General features: G+C 43.0%; 1 protein-coding gene across 1 annotated transcript; it reads right to left on the bottom strand.

The window, feature by feature from the left end:
* Positions 1-4758: 4758 nt before the first annotated feature.
* On the bottom strand, positions 4759-23586 carry LOC121545077 (ADP-dependent glucokinase). The gene is made up of 6 exons (XM_041855446.2): positions 23030-23586; positions 9489-9648; positions 8666-8856; positions 8490-8586; positions 7709-7845; positions 4759-7231 (listed from the first exon to the last, which is right to left on the bottom strand). Exons 1-6 carry the CDS (start codon positions 23220-23222, stop codon positions 6525-6527), a joined length of 1485 nt encoding a protein of 494 aa, XP_041711380.1. The 5' UTR covers positions 23223-23586; the 3' UTR covers positions 4759-6524.
* Positions 23587-27581: the final 3995 nt, after the last annotated feature.

The following is a 27581-nucleotide window of genomic DNA, read 5'->3' as shown; positions in this document are numbered from 1 at the left end:
TATAGATACATTTTCTAACTTCTCTGGATTACAACCAAATTATGATAAATGTACTATATTATGTATTGGATCACTAAAAAATAAATGTACATTACCATGTAGTTTACCAATAAAATGGTCTGATGGTGATGTGGATATACTCGGAATACATATCCCAAATGAAATACATTCTCACTCCAATACATTTTAATAGAAAGTTAGCAAAAATAGATCTTCATACCATGGAAAGGTAAATACCTGTCTATTTGTGGAAAAATCACCCTGATTAACTCTTTAGTATCATCCCAGTTTACCTATTTGCTTATGGTCTTGCCTACGCCTAGCGAACAGTTTTTTAAATTATATGAGAAAAAAATATTCTATTTTATTTGGAACAGCAAGCCAGACAAAATTAAACGGGCCTATTTATATAATTAATATGAATTCGGAGGACAGAGATGATTAAATATTAAAGCATTAAACCTATCACTAAAAGCTTCAGTTATACAAAAGTTATACTTAAATCCGAACTGGTTCTCTAGCAAATTAGTAAGATTGTCTCACCCCATGTTCAACAATGGCCATTTTCCCTTTATTCAGATTACAACCTCTCACTTTCAGTTATTTGAAAAGGAAATAATTTCCCAAATATCACTATTTCTAAAACAAGCCATAGAAAGTTGGTTGCAATTTCAATTTAATCCTCCAGAAATGACAGAACAAATAATGCAACAAATATTGTGGTTAAACTCAAATATACTAATTGATAAAAAAACAGTATTTTATGAAAAAAAAAGTGTTTAAAAGGTATAATCTTCGTAAATTATATCATAGGTAGGACTGGTGGAGTTGTCGCACATGCAGCTAACAAAAACATATGGAAATGTCTGCTCTACCCAAAATTACAACCAAATAATTGCAGGATTACCGCAAAAATGTTAGAAGAAAGTGGAAGGGGGAAAAAAGTAAGGAACTTGTCTGTCGGCCCTGCATTAAAGAACATAATTGGTTAAAGAAAATTGTGATAAAATAAAAAAGTATACAAGTTTCATTTAAGGACCAAAAGATTGACAGCCGTCCCATATAGATTGCAAAATAGTTGGGAAGAGATTTTTGACGTACCGATTCCATGGCATAGTGTTTATGAACTGATACGCAAAACGACGCCGGATTCAAAACTTAGAATTTTTCAATGTAAATTATTATACAAAATTCTTGGTACCAATAGAATGTTATTTATATGGGGGATACAATCTTCCCAGCTCTGCAGATTTTGCTGCGAAGAGACAGAATCATTAGATCATTTGTTTTGGTACTGTCCATTTGTGGCTTGTTTTTGGTCACAGGTCCAGGAATGGCTGAAGGATTGCAATATTTACCTGGAGCTAACCCTGCAGATAGCACTACTGGGTGATCTGAAAAGTCATAGTCAGTCGATCAATAATATAATAATACTTTTAGCAAAAATGTTTATTTTCAATTTACAATCTGTAGAAACAATGAGAATAGAAGGGTTCAGAACTTTTGTGAAACATCACAGTACAGTTGAAAAATATATGGCAAATAGAAATCCAATATGGATGGTGTTAAGTGTCACACCCTGGCTCTGGGGACTCTATATGTTGAGCCAGGGTGTATAAGTTCTATGTGTTTATGTTCTATGGTGTAATTCTATGGGTGCTATTTCTATGTTGGCCAGAGTGGCTCCCAATCAGAGGCAACGAGTGTCAGCTGTTGCTGGTTGTCTCTGATTGGGAGCCATATTTAAACAGTCTGTGTCCCTTAGTGTTTGTGGGATCTTGTTTCTAGTTGGTTTGTGTTAGACCGTGAACTGTCACGTTATCGTTTTGTCGTATAATCGCTAAATAAAGAGTATGTTTGCCTGCAACGCTGCGCCTTGGTCCTCCTCTGTTCCCGACGATCGTGACATTAAGAGATAGATGGGAGGTGTTGAATGGAGCTGAAGGATGGGACTAATAACAACTAACAACAACTAATAACAGCAAGATAACTAAATGTAGGGCATGCTGTGTCCATAATAAGTATATAGGTTATAGGTTGAGAGCTTTTGTGAAGGAGCACAGTTGGAGAGATATGGCATATAGAAGCAAACCGGATGGACATCATGAAAATGATCGGAGAGGTTTAGGGTAGAGGAAGTTCGGGAGTAAAAACAAAACAAAATAGAATCATTGTAAAATTGACTGTGTCCATAAAATGTATATAGTATGTATAAGCTGGAAGTAGAGGCCTAAGCGTTGTTGTTCACTAGTTTACTCCAATTAGGGAAGGGGTGGTGGGGTTGCAAAGTAATAAAAGAGAAATATATTTTTTAAAAGGAGTGTGTATATGTGTGTGTGTGTGTGTATATATGCGAGAGAAAAAAACATATGGGGGATTGGAAGTGATGCAGACAATTACATTGATGGAAGTTACAATCTGCAATATTACATCTTTCCCATTGACCCCCATTGTGAAAGACCCAACTGGCGAAAAGCTGCTGTGTTGTTCAATGTACATGTAACCAGGTCAAAATTCCCAACCTACAGTTCGCAATGCTTCCATATAAGGAAATAGAGCCTGCGAGAAGAGCCCTGTGGCTTCACACTATAGGGTGTGGAAGAGTGGGAAATTGTGGGGACCTGGTGTCCAAGTAGGCTACACGTAGCTATGTGTGTGGAAAACATCACAGGTAAGACATTTAACTCGTTTAGTATAGTCTGTAACACTCACTATTTGTAGCTTTATAGTCTATTTTGTTGGTCTTGGCTAGCTTAATGTTCTGGTTGGTAGCTAGCTAGAACTCACGTCGTTACTACTAGCCCTACACTATTACGGTTTTCTAAGTAGTGATGTTGAAAAGTCATCTTTAGACATTTTCTTAAATGTTGTTTTGTAATTGACTAAACAAGCAGACAAGAAAATTGCATTTGAAAAAGTTAAGGTAAGCAAGGGTTGTTTTGCCTACTAAGTTCATGAATCTATAAAAATCCCATTCAACAATGGCCCAGTATCTTTGATGAGCACACCAATTAAAAAAGGGTCTGCACCAGGGGTATTCAACTCTTACCCTACGAGGTCCGGAGCCTGCTGGTTTTCTGTTATACCCGATAATTAATTGCACCCACCTAAATCAGACCCTGATTAGAGGGCAACAATGGAGAAATGCAGAGGAACTGGTTTCGAGGTCCAGAGGAGTTTGAAGGGTCTACACTTTGGAGGCTTGGAGTGTGTCCTCATTGTGGGTCAGATTCAGACATGGGTTGAATGAGATGAAAATGACTTTCTGTAAATAAGAGACAGGATAGACACCAGAAGATGGAATGTGTGTTTCTTTATTTCTCCCAAGTCACTGAGAATAAACCAATCCACGTGGCTATGAGCCAGCCTTCCTTCCATGTACTTTGATACCCCCACCCAACCATATCCTCCAAGCCATCTGGAAGTACACTACATGGCCAAAGGTATGTGGACATAGTATATGCTCGTTGAACATCTCATTCCAAAATCATGGGCATTCATATGGAGTTTGTTCCCCCTTTGCTGCTATAAACAGCCTCCACTCTTCTGGGAAGGCTTTCCACTAGATGTTGGAACATTGCTGAGGGGACTGCCTGGCTCGCAGTCTGCGTTCCAATTCATCCCAAAGGTGTTAGATGGGGTTGAGGTCAGGGCTCTGTGCAGGCCAGATGGTGAAGCGTGGTTCATCACTCCAGAGAACATGTTTGCCACTGCTCCAGAGTCCAATGGCGGTAAGCTTTACACCACTCCAGCCGACGCTTGGCATTGTGCATGGTGATCTTAGGCTTGTGTATGGCTGCTCGGCCATGGAAACCCATTTCATGAAGCTCCCGACGAACCGTTCTTGTGCTGGCGTTGCTTCCAGAGGCAGATTGGAACTCGGTAGTGAGTGTTGCAACAGAGGACAGACCATTTTTATGTGCTTCAGCACTCAGCGGTCCCGTTCTGTGAGCTTGTGTGGCCTACTACTTTGCGTTGTTGCTCCTAGACGTTTCCACTTCACAATAACAGCACTTACAGTTGACCGGGGCAGGTCTAGCAGGGCAGAAATTTGACGAACTGACTTGTTGGAAAGGTGGCATCCTATGACGGTGCCACGTTGAAAGTCACAGATCTTCAGTAAGGCCATTCTACTGCCAATGTTTGTTTATGTAGATTGCTTGGTTGTGTGTTTGATTTTATACACCTGTCAGTAACGGGTGTGGCTGAAATAGCCAAATCCACTAATTTGAAGGGGTGTCCACATACTTATGGCCATGTAGTGTATAATGTCTCCCAGAGCCTACAGAAATGTCACATCTGAACAGCCCATCTCAGCTAGTCCCTGAGACAACAATGTCAGATGGCCAGTGCAACACACACATTCACACAAGTATGTTCTGCAAGCATGCACACTCACTCATAACATGGGTGTCTGGACAAGCAGGTGCAGACAGGCAGGAACGCACACAAGCTTGCAGATCAGTCACTCAGAGGGGTGGACTCGGGGCTTGAAGTGGCATGGTGTTAGGTCTCTAAAGGCGGCATTTATTTAGAGGGCAGTGGAGAAACCCTGTCAAGCATACAAGCTTCATCTTCATCTCAGTAGTACACAGTGGCTTCCTCTCATCTGCACTCATATGAAGATTTGAGATATGTGCAGTTCAGTGCTAATTAAATAAAGGAAACAAGGCGAGAAAGCCACAGACTGTTGGGATGCACCCAGTCTCCCTTCACAGCAGATGAGATCACGGTCCATTCTGCAGAGAAAAGTCAATCTGAATGACAAACGTGTCTAATTTATTATAATTAACAATATTATTTTGCAGTCACTTTTAGCCAAAGCGCCTTACAGTTAACACATTCAGTGTACTGTATATGTGGCCCATGCAGGAATCATTCAAACAACTTGAGCGCCTACTGTGTTTCTGTGTGTGATGCAATGATATGATAGGATGCAGAATGAGGAGGTTATGGGAAGAATAAATGCTCATGTAAAGGGTCAAATAGTTTCACATTACAGACATAACAGAGAAACACTCGCTGTTGTCAATTATTAAATAGGAATCAGAGCGAAGTCGACAACATTACAGCGGATTATGTGTACAGGCCAGACTGAGTTTAGCATCACGCAACAATACGCTTAAACGTTACATCCCATTTTTTACTAATTACATAGGCTGTGTTTCCACAGGAAGCCCAATTCTGATATTTGTCCAATTATTGGCCAATGAGCAGATCGTTGACCAATTAGTGAAAAAATACCCTAATTGGGCTGCCTGTATGAACGCAGACATTATATTATTATTATTATTATTAACGCAGACCTTGACATACGAGATAAGTCTCATATGCCTCCAGCATTAAATCTGGTTCCCATGAAACAAGAAAACAGTCAATATCAAACTAAAGCTTTCCCTTGAGAAAAATATAAATCAAACATTAGAACACGGGGATAGAATGTCTGAAATAGTGGAACTGATGGAATGTTGGGTGTTTGTGTAGATATCCTGGGAGAGAATGGAATGGAGTGAGATTGAATGAATAACTATGACAACAGCTCCAACTAGACAGATACAGATCTATGCAAGAGACTACAGGGAGGATAGTGGATATGTGATCTGTGTGATCTGTGTCTGGACCTTTGCACCTGACACACACACACACACACACACACACACACACACACACACACACACACACACACACCTGTCGGAGGAAAACACACCTGGTTGAGGAAACCACACACCAGGGGTGTATTAACTAGGAACTAAACAGAACAGAACGGGGAGGGACATATTTGAATGTGTCCAATCAATTTTTTTTCTTTTTGTTTCTGGTTGAGGAAATACTGTATGTCCCAGGGGGTTTATGAGTGGTATTATTAGATGTGTTCAATCTTCTGATGGAATGAGGGAACGAGCTACGTGTCTTGACGTGGTCTGTCTGAGATGAAGTATAGAGGTCTGGAGTGTGTGTGAGTGTGTCAGGTGGGTCATACTGCTCAGAGAGGACAGGAGAGAAATGAGCTCAGGAGAGGGGGAAGAGGAGCAGGATTGGCCCTGCCACAGACACACTGGACCCCGCGTATTCATTGCACTGGCAACACAACAAACATGAAACAATGAAAAATCAACACACCTAAAACCAGAATGCTAAAAGTCTTCACATGTTATGGGAAGAGTTGTATGTGTCTCTGTCCGGCTGACTGACTGAAAACAGATGTGGAATTTATTCAAGGAGTCTGTGGCGCTCCAGACAGCTAGCCAGCTATCACGGCTCTCTGTGTTACCCTTTGCCGCGTTAGCCTAGCTGTGAATCCTAGGGGGCCAACAATCATAGTGGAGAGCTACTGGGTGTGCTGGCTTTTGCTCCGGACCTACCTATCATATGCTCATGAGGATCTTGTCTAGTTGAATTCTGTGTGTTAGTGTAGGGCTGGAGCAAAAGAGTGCACACCCACCACCTCCCCCCCAGGAGCAGAGTTGGCCGCCCCTGTTAAGCTAATGCTTCGTCAGAGTTAGCCGTTCGTCGCTAACAATGGCTCAGATCTGCAGCACCAGTCCTGCGGCGGAGATGTTGTCCCCTCCCCCGGCCGTCTGGTAAACCTCGGTGCACACCAGGACGGGTGCCACACAGATCTCATAGTCATCCTCGTCCCAGCAGCTGACGGGCCTTGTCTCCTCTAGAGGGATCCGCTGGCTCCCCTCCTGATTACTCACCGAGAATGACTCGTCCATGATGAGGCGCGCCTTGCTGGGGTCGATGTCCGGCGAGCCGCACACGTGGCGGTTGGCGGTGAGCGAGGCCTTGGCCACGGCAGACATGGTGTTCTTCCACTGGGAGCCGCGCGTCACGATCATGGCCTGGAATGCCAGGGTGTGTACGTGGAGCCGAGTCAGCAGCCTGCCCTTGGCACTAGTGGCGTAAGCGCCCACGTCGCTATCCTCATTAGCGTCGCGGTAGCGCTGGTTGACCAGGCGGTAGAGCGCCCTCATCTGGTCGAGGACGGTAGCGACGCGGGGGTTGGGGTCGGAGAGCACGGTGATGTTGGAGCCCCTCAGAAGGCTGAGCAGGTTGGGCAGCTCCTGCTCGTTCATCCCCAGAGAGTCGGCGTGGGGCAGGACCAGACGCAGCAGGTCCCCCATTAGACCCTCATCCACGAAGCTGGCCATCTCAAAATGGACGCCCGTACGAGGGGAGGAGGAGGAGAGGAGACTGCCCAGCCGAGAGAGCAGGGCTTCCCGCTCACCTGGAGAGAGAGAGAGAGAGAGAGATGGGGTTAGAGGGGGAGAGAATTTATCCAAAGTAGTCAAACCAGTCTGACAGCACAAAGGCATGTTACTGGCCAAAGAAAACATAGCATTGGATACACCCCCACACACATACTCCCTCCCTATATACACTCACACTCCCTATATGTGCTTCCTATGCCGGCTGAGTTCCAGTGGCCTGTGTGACTGAGGCAACAGAGCTATTGCATAGAGGCAGGCAGGGTTAATCCACTTTAATACCAACAGTCTGCACGTCAATGGCAACCAACCCTGCCTTCCCCTCCGCTCTCCTCTCCTTCCCTCCACTCTCCATCCCTCCGCTACTCTCTCCCTCACAGTAACACAGACCGCTATAATAGCAACAGTCTGTCATTCAATGGGAGCCAGCTCTGCTCTGAAAACACCTCCCAATTGGGGAACATGCTGGCAAACAGTGTGGCGGAGTATCGTCTCACCCTGTTGGAAGGGGAAGCTGTCCATCATCTGGAGCCCGCCCACCACCAGCAGGTCAGGGTGGAAGTCCTGCAGCTTCACCTCAAAGTCCTGGAGCGACGCCAGGTATGGATTATGGTCATCACTGTGGACTATGTACCTGGACACACACACAGGTTAGTGACACAGGGCAAGGGTTATAATGGACTACATCACAGGTTCACACAGAGTTAAGGTCCTGATATGCTACCACATCACGGGGTCACAGGCCTTTGTAGACTAAGGCAATAATAATAATGAATGGGGGTCTCCCGAGTGGCGCAGCGGTCTAAGGCACTGCATCAAAGTGCTTGAGGCGTCACTACAGACCCTGGTTCGATCCAACGCTGTGTCACAGCCGGCCGTGACTGGGAGACCCATGAGGCGGCGCACAATTGGCCCAGTGTCGTCTGGGTTAGGGGATGGTTTGGCCGGCCGGGATTTCCTTGTCCCATCGCGCTCTAGCGACTCCTTGTGGCAGGCCGGGCGCCTGCAAGCTGACTTCGGTCGCCAGCTGGACTGTGTTTTCTCCGACACATTGGTGCGGCTGACTTCCAGGTTAAGCGAGCAGTGTGTCAAGAAGCAGTGCGGCTTGGCAGGGTCGTTTTCGGAAGACGCATGGCTCTCGACCTTCGCATCTCCCGACTCCGTAGGGGAGTTGCAGCGATGGGACAACACTAATTACCAATTGGATATCATGAAAAAGATAATAATGAATAATCTAACTCTGTTCATCTCACATCCTCTAGTATTAACAACACACACCTGTTGGCCCTGCGGGCGGTGTACTGGCCCCAGGTGGCTCCTGATGGGTACTCCAGGATCAGATGAATATCTGGCTCCTCCACAACATTACCTGCAACTGGAGAGACAGAGAGGAGGTGGGGGACGGCATCAAGGAGGGAGGTGTTCGGTGTGTGTGTGTGTGTGTGTGTGTGTACCTGTGATGTGCTGGGACAGTACGTCAGCGAAGTCGGGGCTGAAGCTCCCCCCTAGCAACACATCGCAGCCCTCGGTTGCCATGCGACCAGCCATCACCGGGGCGTTGCCACCTATGACCCAGCGGTTGCCGGGCAACTCACGAGATGCCTCGACCAGCTGACTGAATAGGGTGTCGTTCATCACAAACCGCCTGAGAGGAGAGGGGGAGGATGAAAGGGGTACCAGAAAAAGGAGGGAGGGTTAGAAGGTAGAAGCTTCACAGCTTATAAAGTGTTAAACAACCAAGCCCAGGAAAACTTTTGACGGGTGTGTGTGTTAGTGCTGAGCGATTAGTGCTTTTTAAGGTCGGTTCGGTTTTAAAAAAATGTATCACGGTTTTCGAGTTTGGTTTCCAAACATTTTTTTTCTTCATTAAATGCATTTCGAAATATGACCTTTAAATTATTTTATAACTTTTTAATTGAAATTCCAAACCCAAATATTGAGAACATTCAATTGCCAAAACATTGAGAACATTCCATTGTCTCCAACACCATAAAACCATCAATAAGAGTCCCATGTTGGTAGTGACTACCCATTACTGCTTATCACTTATTAACCATCATTTATTTACTAAAATATTTCTGTTGTGTATATTGATCTGGTCTCTAAGGAACTCAAGTGTGTGTGTGAAACCGAATGCCTTTGTAAAGGATCGCTAACTTTGTCCTGTTTAACACCATGCACTAGTTTAACACCATGCACTAGAAAATGTCAAAACACACACACACACACACACACACACACACACACACACACACACACAGGGGCTTGGCCACTTACTCTGAGGCGGCTCCCGGGGCAAAGAAGTAAGCGAAGCTCTGTGCCAGCTGATCAGCGTTCTCTATGTAGTCATGGTGGAGAGGCTGGCCTGTGGGCGGCAGGCCGATCTTATTCAGCAACGTCACCCCATCCACGATGACGTCAACACAACCCCCTAAACCTGGAGAAAGAGAGAAAAAGTGAGAACAGTATTTAACACAACACCTGAATCAGAGAGAGAGCGAGAAGTAGTTGGGAGGGAACATAATTTTGATGCCCCCAGCACAACAGCCACCAATCCCTGCAGTGAGCTCAATATGTCAACACCCCCCCCATTACTTCCACTTCCCTGCCTGCCCCAACAGTCATGCAGAGGGAGGGAGGCAACACTCCCAGTACTCTGACAGATGTACTAGGTGGCAGAGGGGACTGCGCTTCAAAAGAAGATACTACAGTACTCTGTACTTCGTAAATATGCCACCATAAATCAAAGTGCATGCAAAATCCATTTAGACATGTGTCAAAACACAATCAGATGACAGCAAAGTCACTCATAAGGACATGACTAACTAGTGACTTCACTGACACACGCACATTATAAATGTCACCATCTTCAGCTCTCCTGACCTCATCACTGACGACAACCTTTTATACGCTAGGCCTATCTGGGGGGGTGACCAACCCTCCTCCTGGAGAGCTACTGGGTATGTTAAAGCAGGGCTGGAACAAAAGCCTCCTAACCCAAGTAGCTCTCCAGTAGGGGAATTGGGGTTAGCCACACCTGCCCTGCTCGATCTTGATTGAACTATGGACAGCACGTTATCAGTATTGGTTCCAGAGGTTTTATGCTTGAGCTAAGTAGCCCTAGCCTGGTCCCAGATCCGTTTGTTCTTTTGCCTACTCCATTGTCACTGTTGAGCCAAACTGTTTTGCCTGACAATTCCATAAGGAGTTGGGAAGAGAGCAGAAACAGACAAACAGGCCGACACCCAGGCTAAAGTAGCCCACTATCTAGAACAGAGAAATGCTGCTTTGTTAGCAGTAAAGAGGAACATTATGTTGACACAACAGTGGAAGAGATTAGGAAAGATATTAGGGCTGACCCCATTTAGTTGACTGGTCGATTGTTTGGTCGATAGGCTGTTGGTCGACCGAAATGTCTTTAGTCGAGCAGTAGCACCCAAAAAAATATATTGCACCTGTCTGAGTGGACTGATCCATTGTGGAGGCTGTGGGGATGGCACAGTCCATCAGTCTAAGACATGTGCTACTGAAATTGTACAGTGGGGGGAAAAAGTATTTAGTCAGCCACCAATTGTGCAAGTTCTCCCACTTAAAAAGATGAGAGGCCTGTAATTTTCATCATAGGTACACGTCAACTATGACAGACAAATTGAGAATTTTTTTCTCCAGAAAATCACATTGTAGGATTTTTTATGAATTTATTTGCAAATTATGGTGGAAAATAAGTATTTGGTCACCTACAAACAAGCAAGATTTCTGGCTCTCACAGACCTGTAACTTCTTCTTTAAGAGGCTCCTCTGTCCTCCACTCATTACCTGTATTAATGGCACCTGTTTGAACTTGTTATCAGTATAAAAGACACCTGTCCACAATCTCAAACAGTCACACTCCAAACTCCACTATGGCCAAGACCAAAGAGCTGTCAAAGGACACCAGAAACAAAATTGTAGACCTGCACCAGGCTGGGAAGACTGAATCTGCAATAGGTAAGCAGCTTGGTTTGAAGAAATCAACTGTGGGAGCAATTATTAGAAAATGGAAGACATACAAGACCACTGATAATCTCCCTCGATCTGGGGCTCCACGCAAGATCTCACCCCGTGGGGTCAAAATGATCACAAGAACGGTGAGCAAAAATCCCAGAACCACACGGGGGGACCTAGTGAATGACCTGCAGAGAGCTGGGACCAAAGTAACAAAGCCTACCATCAGTAACACACTACGCCGCCAGGGACTCAAATCCTGCAGTGCAAGACGTGTCCCCCTGCTTAAGCCAGTACATGTCCAGGCCTGTCTGAAGTTTGCTAGAGTGCATTTGGATGATCCAGAAGAGAATGTCATATGGTCAGATGAAACCAAAATAGAACTTTTTGGTAAAAACTCAACTTGTCGTGTTTGGAGGACAAAGAATGCTGAGTTGCATCCAAAGAACACCATACCTACTGTGAAGCATGGGGGTGGAAACATCATGCTTTGGGGCTGTTTTTCTGCAAAGGGACCAGGACGACTGATCCGTGTAAAGGAAAGAATGAATGGGGCCATGTATCGTGAGATTTTGAGTGAAAACCTCCTTCCATCAGCAAGGGCATTGAAGATGAAACGTGGCTGGGTCTTTCAGCATGACAATGATCCCAAACACACTGCCCGGGCAACGAAGGAGTGGCTTCGTAAGAAGCATTTCAAGGTCCTGGAGTGGCCTAGCCAGTCTCCAGATCTCAACCCCATAGAAAATCTTTGGAGGGAGTTGAAAGTCAGTGTTGCCCAGCGACAGCCCCAAAACATCACTGCTCTAGAGGAGATATGCATGGAGGAATGGGCCAAAATACCAGCAACAGTGTGTGAAAACCTTGTGAAGACTTACAGAAAACGTTTGACCTGTGTCATTGCCAACAAAGGGTATACAACAAAGTATTGAGAAACTTTTGTTATTGACCAAATACTTATTTTCCACCATAATTTGCAAATAAATGCATAAAAAATCCTACAATGTGATTTTCTGGATTTTTTTCTTCTCATTTTGTCTGTCATAGTTGACGTGTACCTATGATGAAAATTGCAGGCCTCATCTTTTTAAGTGGGAGAACTTGCACAATTGGTGGCTGACTAACTACTTTTTTCCCCCACTGTATATGGTTATATTACACAAGAACAATGGTGCAACACTAATAAAAATAATATTATTTTATAACAAATGCGCTTTCTCCTGCGTTGGATAGTGGGCGCTGTCCACGGTTCAGAAACACATCAGTGCACTGTTGAATTGGCACCTTTTCCTAGACCATGTTGCTATGTGCATAATAGCAAAGTTAACCAGCATATTGGTGTTGAGAACAATGCGGCAGAGGCAGCAGCAGAATGAGGAGACGAGAAAACAGCCCTTGCCTTACTGCCTAAGAAAAGTGAGGAGAGCGGTAACCCCAACTTAATAAGTATATAATCAATAGCCTAACTGTTAAATGTGCCTGGCTTTAGAAATCATCAATATCTACAGAAATAAGACAGATCCTGCTTCTGTTGCCCGTTTGAGTGTTTGTTTTTAATAGCCTACAGATTCCATGAGCACCAAGCCTCATGCAACCACATCAAGTAAACAATGTCACAAATGTGACTGTTTTTAATATCTTTGCTTTGCTGTAATAAAGTCATTACACTTTTTTGTGTTAGAACAGCCTCTGGTATTATTTATAATTTATTTAGTGTTGTTTACACTGTTCCAAATTGTCCTAAAAATTATATTTATAATAATAACGCTCCTTTTTCTTCATCTCCTTATTATTATTATTATTATTATTATTCATAAGTAATGTCATTATCATTAGTAGGCTTAGTATAGCAGCCTTGTATAACCAACATTGAGCTGTAGGCCTAAGAGGGCATCCTGTTTAGTCTTAATATTGTAATTTACTTAGGCCTATATTTCAATACTTATATAGGCTACTGTATCAATCATTCATGTCATCACACAGCATATGAGTCATTCCTGATTTTAAATGCAATCAAGCATTTTAATTTTAAAATAAAATAAAGCGAGCCTTGAATAATTAGTTTAAACAATAAATAAACTGTCCCATTTCTGAAAATGCATTCACGAATGAATGCGACTGAGTCCAGAGTCTGTTTCAACAGACTCTGGTACGCTTAACATTTATTTAGTGTTGTTTCATTGTTCCAAACGGTCAGAAAATTATATTGTAATCTGTAATTTTAGTCCTGTCTGAATCTGCCACGTCAGTATTTTTTTACATGGCAGGGGAGTAACAATTCCAGCCAGAATAACCTACTGTTTTTTGGCGAACTCCAATGTCCTCTGATAATACTACTAGTCCAGTGCGAATCGACATCCCTGTGTTTTGAGAGACATTTCTAAGTTTCACAGGTGTTGCTCGCGGTTTGCGCAAAAAAACAATAACTGATTCGATAAATTGAACTAAGTGCTGCGCATAAGATATATATGAATGGCCTACATGTAGCCTATCAACTGTCATAGTGAATGCTTTTGTTCATATGTTTTTGCGTCTTAATTGAATTTAGCCAAATGCATCAGTAAAAACTATTTAGCCTATTTAATGCTACCCTTGCTGTTGATAGATCGCAAAACAGTTTACAGCTGACCTAAAAGTTTGGAAATTATAAGTTAACTTTCTCATCTATAGTCTTAAAACACATCAAGTACAATTGCACTGTTTAGCTCACATCTGAAGGCTAGGAGGCATTTAGGACATACTGCGGATCGCTAAAATATCCTAATGATTATGATCACACTTCCTCAATTCAAATGTTATCGCAACACTATACAAAAGATGGTTTAGAAACTTGGGAACCAAACTCGAGTTATCAGTGTGGCCCTATCACCTGGACATGTTGAAATACTATCTTCACGCCTAGAATAAAAATCTCCAGGCTTGTCATAACTGTCAATTTATATATAAAAAAACAAAACGCATTACATGGGGCAGTTTGGAAAAAACTAATCCCGTCTGAATCGTCTTCTGGAATAACGGATATTCTGGAGTAATAATTACATAACCAACGTTCTCTAGTAATACTAGTCCGGTGCGAATAGGTCTTTGGTCATGTGCACGCGATGCATACATGTGTCACGTAAAGAGAGCAAAGGGTTGAGGGAATATGGAAAGTTTTTCCTAAACAAATGAGGGATTTCGGTAACAGAACTTTTCAGTCAGAAATTGTTGTAATTATGTTTCAGCTTCAACAACACCGACAGCGCGATAAACTTTGATGATCTGTGGCGGTCGCTGCAGCAGGGAGGAGAAGGAGACAACGGGTGCTAGTCACACAGTTACTGTCATTATTATTTATTTTTGTACACAGCGCAGCAAGTCTGAGCCCGGCACAATCAAATAAATTGCTGGTCGGACTCCCTCTAGTTATTTGTGTCTTAATTATTTAATAAACAGTGTGCTTAAAGCATCAGACAAGCTCAGTGAATATAGTTGATTTGATTAAAACACATAGTGGGTACAGAAAGTCACCACCCGTTTCAAAATGTTCACCTTTTGTTGCCTTACAGCCTGAAATGAACACATAAAATCAGACTTTTCCCGGCTTTATTTACACACAGTAACCCACAATATCCAAGTGACAAATACAAATCTAAAAAAACCTGACAATTAATTATACAAGACTCTTGTCCAAATCTCCAAAACCTTTACCCATTCCGGCAATGTGTCTGCAGAGTAGACTGGGTGGGTCGGTATGTTGGTAGATAAGGTATGTTGGTAGATAACTGTGGCTTTAGGGGGTAGAATGTACCAGAAAAACTGGTAAAACTAATGTGACAGTTACAAAGACTGAATGCCTTTAATGGTCTCCAAATACCTCAGGGTTCTGTGTGTGTGTGTGCGTGTGAATAAATAAAATGTTGCCTAAAGCAGATTTTAGGCCTAAATTAGATTTCACATGCTTGTTGTCCACAAATAAAGAGTCCATGCAGATAGCTGCTCACCACTGGTTAATGGAAAACTAGCTAGGCCTAATAGACTAGTGGCAAATCCCCCAAAATGTTTAGATACCCCTACCCAAGGTATATATTTTTTTCAAAAGTCCATATCTCGAAGGTCTCCCATACATAATATGGATGATTCTGTAAAAATATTTGAACGCAAAGTGGTTAAATGTATAGATATTGTGACAAACACCCTTAACTCAAACATTGCAGAATAATGCCTTGCGACCTGACTGGAGGGGGGGGGTGGGCCACATAAGCTCATTTAACCAAATACTGCAAGCTCTGATATTGCAACATTTTTTAATACGAGTAGTCAATTGTATGCCCTACATACACAAACAAACAGCATTAGGATATCTTAAAGCATTTTGGTAATATAGACCTGTAAACACACAGATACAATAGGCGGAAATATAAACTATGAATATTTATGATGAATGCAAATGTACTGTTATGAATATAACTACTGTTCCCTGAAGTAGGGAACGAGGTATAACATACTATGGGAAGTCAACGACCAATCCAATTCACCTGAAGCAAACGGAAATCACGGCCAACGGGCCAATAGATGCCGAGCCCGCCCTAGGAAGCCCCGCCTTCCTGGCTATAATACCGGGGCTCGCATCCATTTCCTCAATTCAGTACTGCTCTTCAGCGAGCCCAAATCCCCTAACGGCCCTCATTCCTTCCTTCAGGGAACATTGGTTATATTCATAACTGTATGTTCCCTTTCAGTCGGTCACTTGCTATAACATACTATGGGGACATACAATCATGCCCCAAGCCGGCTCAGAGGGCTCCGAAAAGAGGTTACATCCCCCTCCTTCCTAATTGGCATAAATCACTCCTCGCCTCTCCACCTGATAGCTGATATGTGGTGAGTGTTCTGGCACAAAAATGGTTGTCATGCATCACCCAGGAGGGTGCTACACATTGGTGGTGGATGAGGTGAGTTTCCCCATACTACAGTGCATTTGGAAAGTATTCAGACCCCTTCCCTTTTTCCACATTTTGTTACGTTAAAATCTACACACAATACCTCATAATGACAATGCAAAAACAGGTTTAGACATTTTTGCAAATGTATTAAAAATAAAAACTGAAATACCTCATTTACATAAGTATTCAGACCGTTTGCTATGAGACTAGAAATTGAGCTCAGGTGTATCCTGTTTTCATTGATCATCCTTGAGATGTTTCTACAACTTGATTGGAGTCCACCTGTGGTAAATTCAATTGATTGGACATGATTTGGAAAGGCACACGTTTGTCTATATAAAGGTCCCACAGTTGACAGTACATGACAGAGCAAAAACCAAGCCTTGAGGTCGAAGGAATTGTCCGTAGAGCTCCGAGACAGGATTGTGTCGAGACACTGATCTGGGGAAGGGTACCAAAAATTATATAGCATTGAAGGTACCCAAGAACACCTTGGCCTCCATCATTCTTAAATGGAAGAAGTTTGGAACCACCAAGATTCTTCCTAGAGCTGGCTGCCGGCCAAACTGTGCAATCGGGGGAGAAGGGCCTTGGTCAGGGAGGTGACCAAGAACCCGATGGTCACTCTGACAGAGCTCCAGAGTTCAATCAGGCCTTTATGGTAGAGTGGCCAGACGGAAGCCACTCCTCAGGAAAAGGCACATGACAGCCCGCTTGGAGTTTGCCAAAAGGCACCAAAAGGACTCTCAGACCATGAGAAATAAGATTCTCTGGTCTGATGAAACCAAGATTGAACTCTTTGGCCTGAATGCCAAGCGTCACGTCTGGTGGTCGGTGAAGCATGGTGGTGGCAGCATCATGCTGTGGGGATGTTTTTCAGTGGCAGGGACTGGGAGACTGGTCAAGATCGAGGGAAAGATGAACAGAGCAAAGTACAGAGAGATCCTGATGAAAACGTGCTCCAGAGCGCTCAGGACCTCCGACTGGGGCAAAAGGTTCACCTTCCAACAGGACAACAACCCTAAGCACACAGCCAAGACAACGCAGGAGTGGCTTCGAGACAAGTCTCTGAATGTCCTTGGGTGGCCCAGCCAGAGCCCAGACTTGAACCTGATCAAACATCTCTGGAGAGACCTGAAAATAGCTGTGCAGCGATGCTCCCCATCCAACCTGACAGAGCTTGAGAGAATCTGCAGAGGAGAACGGGAGAAACTCCCCAAATACAGGTGTGCCAAGCTTGTAGCGTCATCCCCTAGAAGACTTGAGGCTGTCATCGCTGCCAAAGGTGCTTCAACAAAGTACTGAGTAAAGGGTCTGAATACTTATGTAAATGTGATATAAAAATGTTTGTACAAAAATTATTTGCCTAAAATTTGTAAAAGCCTGTTTTTGCTTTGTCATTATGGGGTATTGTGTGTAGATTAATGAGGAAAGAAAACACTTTAATCCATTTTAGAATAAGGCTGTAACGTAAACAAAATGTGGAAAAAGTCAATGGTCTGAATACTTTCTGAATGCACTGTATGTAAAGTGCTTTGAGTAGCTCAGTTGGTAGAAAAGCACTATATCAATCATATCAATCATATCAATTATTATTATTATTATGACCAGTCGATGAATCACGGCAGCGCAAGGCTCAAACCCACAAGGAACTGTGGTAGCTCTGATAACTGCACATTCTGCGCGCTTCCGCACATCAAGGCAGCCCAAGGCTCAAACCGACAGGGAAACTGTGGTAAACCGGACAAAACGATGCCTAACGTCGACCATGGCGGCCCAATTCCATAGACCCTACCATTTCCAAAAAGGGTCACAGTGACCTGAGGAGTCTGAAATGCCAGAACCCATACAAGGAACCGCAAGTCCAAAACAACAAGGCACCTGCCGTGACTTGATAATGCGCATTCGCGCCGCCTCATCGACGAACCACAGCAGCCCAAGGCTCAAACCCACAGGGAAACTGTGGTAACCCAGATAAATGTGCCATCTGCGCGCTGCCTAACACCCACTCCCGGACCCAGCCATAAGAACACTATGAGCCACACTGGGAGGGGTCACATTCAAACTTCAAAAGGTATGTGGGGAACCCCAACTCGCTTCAGCACAGATATCACCAATCGTCATGCCCCTGAACAATGCCCAAGAAGTCACCACACCCCTAGTAGAGTAAGCATGCACACCGCTAGTCAACCCTTGTCCTATACTGTCAAACGCCAGGGAGATAGCCTCCACAATCCAATGAGAAAGACGCCGCTTAGAAAGCACCCTACCCAGAACTGGATTAGCAAAACAGACAAAAAGCTGGTCACAAACGCAGATATCCTTCTTCCTATCCATATTTGTGCGTAAAGCGCGCACCGGACACAGGCCATGCAACCGCCGTTGTTCACTGGAAGCAAACGGAGGAGGTGAGAAAGGAAAAGCTCGAAAGCCAGAGACCTGTAAGACATAGGCATAACCTTAGGGGCAAACTGTATTAGGACGTAACCTTACTTCGGTGTTGCCAGGCATGAACTCCAAACATGAACCGCACTACCAGAGGATGAGACCCTGGGGTAGAGCCGTCAATCCCTACATGACACGCCAGAAATGGCTGCCATATAAAAACATTCCATGTGGAAAAAGAAAGGCCCTGCTCAAAAAGCTCCTTCAAGAAAATCTAAATGTCCACCAAAGAGCTCGGAAAAGGAGAAACTCCTTCAACCTGACAGCAACCCTCAAATGCACGCCACATATATACAGTGGGGGAAAAAAGTATTTAGTCAGCCACCAATTGTGCAAGTTCTCCCACTTAAAAAGATGAGAGGCCTGTAATTTTCATCATAGGTACACATCAACTATGACAGACAAAATGAGAATTTTTTTCCAGAAAATCACATTGTAGGATTTTTAATGAATTTATTTGCAAATTATGGTGGAAAATAAGTATTTGGTCAATAACAAAAGTTTCTCAATACTTTGTTATATACCCTTTGTTGGCAATGACACAGGTCAAACGTTTTCTGTAAGTCTTCACAAGGTTTTCACACACGGTTGCTGGTATTTTGGCCCATTCCTCCATGCAGATCTCCTCTAGAGCAGTGATGTTTTGGGGCTGTCGCTGGGCAACACGGACTTTCAACTCCCTCCAAAGATTTTCTATGGGGTTGAGATCTGGAGACTGGCTAGGCCACTCCAGGACCTTGAAATGCTTCTTATGAAGCCACTCCTTCGTTTCCCGGGCGGTGTGTTTGGGATCATTGTCATGCTGAAAGACCCAGCCACGTTTCATCTTCAATGCCCTTGCTGATGGAAGGAGGTTTTCACTCAAAATCTCACGATACATGGCCCCATTCATTCTTTCCTTTACACGGATCAGTCGTCCTGGTCCCTTTGCAGAAAAAACAGCCCCAAAGCATGATGTTTCCACCCCCATGCTTCACAGTAGGTATGGTGTTCTTTGGATGCAACTCAGCATTCTTTGTCCTCCAAACACGACGAGTTGAGTTTTTACCAAAAAGTTCTATTTGGTTTCATCTGACCATATGACATTCTCCCAATCCTCTTCTGGATCATCCAAATGCACTCTAGCAAACTTCAGACGGGCCTGGACATGTACTGGCTTAAGCAGGGGGACACGTCTGGCACTGCAGGATTTGAGTCCCTGGCGGCGTAGTGTGTTACTGATGGTAGGCTTTGTTACTTTGGTCCCAGCTCTCTGCAGGTCATTCACTAGGTCCCCCCGTGTGGTTCTGGGATTTTGGCTCACCGTTCTTGTGATAATTTTGACCCCACAGGGTGAGATCTTGCTTGGAGACCCAGATCGAGGGAGATTATCAGTGGTCTTGTATGTCTTCCATTTCCTAATAATTGCTCCCACAGTTGATTTCTTCAAACCAAGCTGCTTACCTATTGCAGATTCAGTCTTCCCAGCCTGGTTCAGGTCTACAATTTTGTTTCTGGTGTCCTTTGACAGCTGTTTGGTCTTGGCCATAGTGGAGTTTGGAGTGTGACTGTTTGAGGTTGTGGACAGGTGTCTTTTATACTGATAACAAGTTCAAAGAGGTGCCATTATTACAGGTAACGAGTGGAGGACAGAGGAGCCTCTTAAAGAAGAAGTTACAGGTCTGTGAGAGCCAGAAATCTTGCTTGTTTGTAGGTGACCAAATACTTATTTTCCACCATAATTTGCAAATAAATTCATTAAAAATCCTACAATGTGATTTTCTGGATTTTATTTCCTCATTTTGTCTGTCATAGTTGACGTGTACCTATGATGAAAATTACAGGCCTCTCATCTTTTTAAGTGGGAGAACTTGCACAATTGGTGGCTGACTAAATATTTTTTTCCCCCACTGTATATGGTTCGGTACCAAGGAAAGTTTAGTTTTATATTGCATATTCGGTTATTTCATCAATAGCTATTGAACCAAGCATTGCATGACAATGAAAAATTGTATATCCAGAATCAGGGGATGATGGGAAAACAATCCACACAATTTTTTGAATTGTAGATTCAAGATTGAAATCCTCCCAAAACAAAAATATAATGCACACAAAAAAAGGTGTGGATTGTTCTCCAACCTCCCCTGATTCAGAATATACCATTTTAATTGTCTTGGCATGCTTGGTTCAATAGCTATTGATGAAATAACCGAATATCCAATATAAAACTAACTTCACCCCTGTGCAAAACCAAACCATGCATCTAATGACTCTCTAAAAAGTTGAGTAAACAATACTTTCCTGTAGGTATTTTGTCATTTTTTTAATGCAATTTAATTCAACATTCTGGCTTGTAAGGAACATTTACACGATTTTGCAGGCATTAGTTTCAGGCTGTATATATATTTTTTTATTTTTTTTTTTTATATACCAATTAATTGTGCATTACAGCATAAATAACCAGACTAAGTCATTTGCATTGATTTATTGGCTCATTAGCTAGCTAGCTAGCAAGATACATCAACCACAATTGTAAATATGGTTAAATGGTTTCATAAAAAGCTGGTGGTGCTTGCTTGGCCGGATGGTTTACATGCCAATCCAGAACCCCATAAAAAGGCAAAAACCACCTGGGTCATTCCTAGTATGCGGTGCCTTTTCTGTCCCCAGGAAATATCACTTCTTATTTAGTGTAAAATTTTGTAGAATGTGGTTTCCAAAAGGCTTTCAATATAAGGGCAGGTGTCCTTTACCTTAAAAAGACAAAAATATATCGATCTTGAAAGGGAATTTTACGCATTTTGAATTGGGATGTGACAAAAAAATAAATAAATTATCATACAAGTCTAAACTGCCATTTTGTTATAATTTAAACGTTTTAATTTAATTTTATCATAAAATGAGGCGATTCACAATTCAGATATGGTCCTGCATATGACCACTAGGAGGCAATGCAGTTCAATCTTCCGCAGTCCTGACAACCTACCAGATGGCGCTCACCTTACTGCTGTCCCCCACCCACTCAGTAACAATGGTATTAATGCAGTTTTAGGTTCTCTGTTGTGTCTCTCCTCCATGGTCTCAGTTGTCAGTACATGGGACTTCATGTCCCACTTCTCATCAATGTGATGGCTCGTTGCAGTGATGTATGACAGCGTGTTCATAGACATCCAACAATCTGTTAATGCCACATATGGTGTTTGAGAGCTTGCGCTTTGTACTTGCAGAGCAATCATTGTACAATTTCTTCATCAGGGCCTTCACGGTTTTTCGACAAAGCATCTTTTAGTCTGGTTCTAGATATGCCATTAGGGCATTGAAGCCGACATCCTCTACCATTGGCTGCATATCAACTGCAATCATTTCTGTAATCAGCGCTATAATTGTATCACCCTGTCCCTTAACACACTGCAGCCAGCAACGGGTTGGGTCTCCCTTTGACCATTGCACCTGTACTGCAGCTCAATTCCACCTTGCAAAGTTTGCATTTCATCAGCTTCTCATTTAACTTCTCAAAGTATTTCCATAGAGGACTACGCTGCTGTCGCTTCCCTGTCTCACTTTCTGCCATTTTTTCCAACTGTTAACGACCATGACGTGTGGAACACTTTATATCTGTGGCAAATAAAATAAAGGTTATCGGTTGGGGATTTTTTCTCAAAATTAACCATCCCAAACTCGTTAAAACATCACACCCCTAATTTGTAACACTTTTTTTCAGTAGATGTAGGCGTTTTTGCCATGTCCCCTGGTGTTATTCTTCAACTTCCACGAGAAATATAAGCTATAAAATATTTACAATTCATTATTTTATAGTCCTAGTTAAATTCTCTCTGTAATACGTTTTTAAAAAATGATTACTGTATTTATTTTAAGATTTTCTGTGTCACTGATATCACTTTCAATTCTGTTACCTTGTTGTAGTTCTCCTTTTAAAAAACAACCCCTTTCACAATGACACCACATTCAGTGTCGTAATTTCTTTGTTGGGAAAACGGATCAAAGTTCAATAAATATAAACACTCAGATGTATCTATTTTTCAATGTTTCATGTTGTTAGTCTATTTCTCACTCATACATTTCCATCCTGTTAGGCTAAATTATAGAGAAAATTTACCAAATTTATAAATATATTTGATAGAAGTTAAAATCCTGTTCAAGTGTTCACCAATATGCTAGCTCAATCTTGCTTACTCACAGAGCTATGGCTAATTTACACCTGTTAGGTTCCTCCACCCTGTTAGGATTAAGCACCTAAATTTGGAAAATGTACCAACAAATGTTAAGTGCCTGAGTTTGACTAATATGTTTTTCTGAAAGTCAAACGTCCTTTCGCTGATAGAAGACAAAAAAAAAAAAAAATGATATACTATCCAAAAGGCACCGGTTTGTAGGAATGACACTCCTCTCTGCGCATCAAAGTAAGGTTAGCTAACGTTAGCTAGCTAACTGATGCTAGGCTAACTCGTCATATAGTATTCTCACCTATCGCCACCCTGGGTCTGGCGTTGTTCATCCCCACTTTGCTTTCAGCCCGCAGCAGGGAGGACAGCACCGTGTCCAGCCTGTCATCCAGTCCTGACTCCCCTGGAGATCGGAACCAGTACGCCAGCAGAACCATTGCGAGGGACGCTGCCGTCCCATACTTCATCAATGAAAACCCGCTTCTTTGCTCCATGGCCAGTGGCTGTGGACAGCACTCCTCCAGGCAGCAGCTACGACGAGTCTAGAGCGTTAATTTGGCTAGCAAATAAACTGGATTGACAAGTGTCGGTAGGGAGGCGGTTGGTTTCAAGCGTGAATGCAGGGTCAGCCCCACGAAACTGCGGAGGGGGCGCGACAAGAAAGCGGAAGTAGCTGGCTAGTGCCACATATTTTGGTTAGTGCAATCTGAGATCCTTGGGACGGCTCTACACTAAACCCTAACCAAAGATTTTTTATAACTAAACCTCTCATTGTTCTATCTGTGCCCTAACGTTAACCATTTAAAGGGACGTCCCAAGGATTCCTGACAGCGAGGATCCACAGATTATCCATTATACTGGGTTTCCACTAGTTACCACTGACAAAGTCAAAATTGGCCATATCGTAACAAATAAAAAAATGCTTGTTTTTCTTAATTTAAGGTTAGCAGTGTTGTTAAGGTTAGGTTCAAATCAGATTTTAAGAAGATACATTTAAGAAATGGGCGGGGTTTATGACTTTGTGGCTGTGGTAACTACTGACGACCATTATTTTGATCTGATGCTCTAGTGCCCTCAAACTCAACTCTGGACCTCGAAGCCAGTTCCACTGCTTGTTTTCATTGGTCCCCTCTAATCAGGGACTGATTTAGACCTGGCACACTAGGTGGGTGCAATTAATTATCAGGTAGAACAGAAAACCAGCAGCCTCCGGACCTCGTAGAGTTGAATAACCCTGCTCTAGCGGCTTCCCAGCCGAAACAGTTCGGAAGAGTTCCTGCATATATTATGACGACATTTTGTGACGTTTTTGTTCGTTTTCGGTAAGGTTTTTTTCGGCTGTTCCGGCACAAGCCGAAGTCTACGCCCCTTCGTCGGTGATTGGTCAATAGGAGAGCCGCTTCAATAGTCTTTGTCATTCATTGAGAAATGCTGCACCACACATCTTAGTTAGGTGTAAAAAACGACACGTTTTTTTGCAGATTTCTTGAGTTACTTTAGATTGATTCAGATTTTTTTTTGTAAACGTATACTGGCTACGGCGTGTCAAAATGGACAAACAGTACTATTGGTCCCCCCCCCCCCCTCTTTCTTCTTCTTTTTTGAGACTGGGTTGGCCAATTGCATCCAACTTTTTAAGTACATACACCGCCAAATAATGTACTGGAGTGTGAGGCCAGTCACGGCCTACCTACATTAAATTCTCTTCAGTCCTGTTCCTCTAAGAAAGTGAAATAGAGCCCTAGACACCACTTCCCTCCCCTTTCCAAACCACAACCCCGTCAAGCCTCTCTAATCCTTTCACACAATCTCTCCCTATTTATGTCATACAGTTCACAAAATATCAACACATGCTCCACCGTTTTCTCCACTAAACACTCATCACACAGACCTGTTTCATGTCTTCCTATCATCCACAACGTGGCATTCAAACCTGTGTGCCCAAACCAAAATATACTCCACACAACTTCCTCGCTCCTACTTCCTTAATTGACCGGTGCATGCAATAAAATTGCCTCCCCTAACTACTTGTTGTAATTCTCCTTTAAGAAAACAAGTACGTCTTTGCCAAAGATCGAGCCCTTTTGCCTGGATCTAGGAATTTCTATGCAACACTACAGTTAACCCGCGCTGCCCTCAAACCAAGACACGGGGACACGCTGCCTGCTAATTATCTATAGCAGGGGTGTCAAACTCATTTTAGCTCAGGGGCCACATGGAGGAAAATCTATTCCCAAGTGGGCCGGACCGGAAAAATCATGGTATATATAACTTAAAAACAACAACTTCAGATTGTTTTCTTTGTTTTAATACGATCAACATACAACATAAAGCTGGAGCCTGAGGACAGTGTGTCCAAAAAGTACAAGCACAACATCACTATTAATCATAAAACACGTCAAGTTTATTTGAAAATTCTAAAGAAAAAGGACACTCAAACACACAATGCCTCAGTGATTAACAGAACTGTTTCACAGATCACACAACTATATCAGGGTGTCATTTCTCAGGCAGAAATGTAGATAAAAATAATGAAATCCTGTTCCCCAAACAAGTGCAAGAACCACAGAGTCAAGAATAGGTTAAATATACAAATAAAATAAAATCAATTAAAAACAATAGCACATCAACATAAAAACATATAAACATAAAGCTGGAGCCTGAGGACAGTGTCCAAAAGCACAACATCACTATTAATCATAAAACACCTCAAGTTATTTGAAAGTTCTGAGGACAAAGAACACACAAACACACAATGCCTCAGTGATTCACAGAAGTATATCACAGATCACAGAACTATATCAGGGTGTCATTTCTCAGGCAGAAATGTAGATAAAAATAATGAAATCCTGTTCCCCAAACAAGTGCAAGAACCACAGAGTCAAGAATAGGTTAAATATACAAATAAAATAAAATCAATTAAAAACAATAGCACATCAACATAAAAACATATAAACATAAAGCTGGAGCCTGAGGACAGTGTCCAAAAGCACAACATCACTATTAATCATAAAACACCTCAAGTTATTTGAAAGTTCTGAGGACAAAGAACACACAAACACACAATGCCTCAGTGATTAACAGAACTGTTTCACAGATCACAGAACTATATCAGGGTGTCATTTCTCAGGCAGAAATGTAGATAAAAATAATGAAATTCTGTTCCCCAAACAAGTGCAAGAACCACAGAGTCAAGAATAGGTTAAATATACAAATAAAATAAAATCAATTAAAAACAATAGCACATCAACATAAAAACATATAAACATAAATCTGAAAGCGTTGCTCAAACTCCCGTAACAGTCCCGTTATTTTATCTTTGAACCGCTTCATGTCTGCCACATGTTGGGTCGCGCACACATTTTTCAGACAGGGGAAGTGAGCTGCATCACCACCGGCAAGTTGCGTCTCCCACAATGACAGCTTCAACTTGAAAGAACGTATGCTGTCATAATACTGCATGACAACTTTGTTGCGCCCTTGCAGCTGTTTGTTCAAGTTATTCAGGTGCTCTGTAACATCCACCATAAATGCAAGGTCCTGCATCCATTCTGCGGAATGAAATTCTAACACTGGTTTGCCCTTTTCTTCCATGAACTGTTCAATTTCTTCTCGTAAATCAAAGAAACGCCTCAGCACAGCACCTCGGCTTAACCATCTTACCTCAGTGTGGTATGGCAGGCCATAGATGTGGTCTTTCTCTCTGAGAAGGCTGTCAAACTGACGGTGATTCAGGCTTCTGGATCGGATGAAATTAACAGTTTGGATGACCACCTTCATGACGTTATCCATCTTTAATGACTTGCAACACAAAGCCTCCTGGTGCAAAATACAGTGAAAAGTCAAAAAATCACGTCCTCCATTTGCAGATTGCACTTTCTCTCTGAACTTTGTCACAACGCCTGCTTTTTTCCCGATCATTGAGGGCGCACCATCTGTAGCCAGGCTGACAGCGCGGGACCAGTCCACTCCGACCCTGTCCAGCGCGCCCGACGAGTGCGGTAAAAATATCAGCTGCTGTCGTTGTATCTGTCATCGGCACCAACTCCACGAACTCCTCGGTGACGGTCAATGTGTCATCAACTCCGCGGATGAAAATGGCCAGTTGTGCAACATCTGTAATGTCCGTGCTTTCATCAATTGCAACCGAAAACGCAATAAATGACTTTACTTTTTGCTTCAACTGGCTCTCCAAATCCACTGAAAGATCGGAAATCCTGTCTGCAACTGTGTTTCTTGTCAGGCTGATATTTGCAAAAGCCTGCCGCTTTTCAGGGCACACAATCTCCGCTGCCTTCATCATGCATGTTTTTACAAATTCACCCTCACTAAATGGTTTTGAAGCCACTGCAATTAATTAGCAATGAGGTAGCTAGCTTTCACTGCAGCGTCACTGATGTCTCGGCTGTGAGTAAACACAGACTGCTGTTTCTTCAGACCCGCCAACAGTTCATTCACCTTCTCTCATCTCCGCTGTCCTTGAAAGTTGTCATATTTGTCGGCATGAAGACTCACATAGTGGTGACGAAGGTTATATTCTTTCAGCACTGCAACATGCTCTGAACACACCAAACATACAGCTTTCCCATTCAATTCCGTGAATAAATATGATGACCATTTTTCTTGGAACACTCTGCACTCTGCGTCCACTTTTCTCTTTTTTGACAGAGACATATTGGGGCAATGAGGGTGCCAAAGCACATAATGTTAAAAGTAGAAGCCGTAAATATCGCGGGCAAAACAAAGTAGCTCATTGGCTGCACGTGCTTGACCTACTTGCTCTGCCCCGGTATAAACAGTTTGCTTGCTTAACACAATTGCTATTGCGCCATCCAGTGGACGCAATTGGAACA

Source organism: Coregonus clupeaformis, chromosome 29 (genome assembly GCF_020615455.1).
Source record: "Coregonus clupeaformis isolate EN_2021a chromosome 29, ASM2061545v1, whole genome shotgun sequence".
NCBI lineage: Eukaryota > Metazoa > Chordata > Actinopteri > Salmoniformes > Salmonidae > Coregonus > Coregonus clupeaformis.
This window is presented reverse-complemented; position numbering and strand designations above follow the sequence as displayed.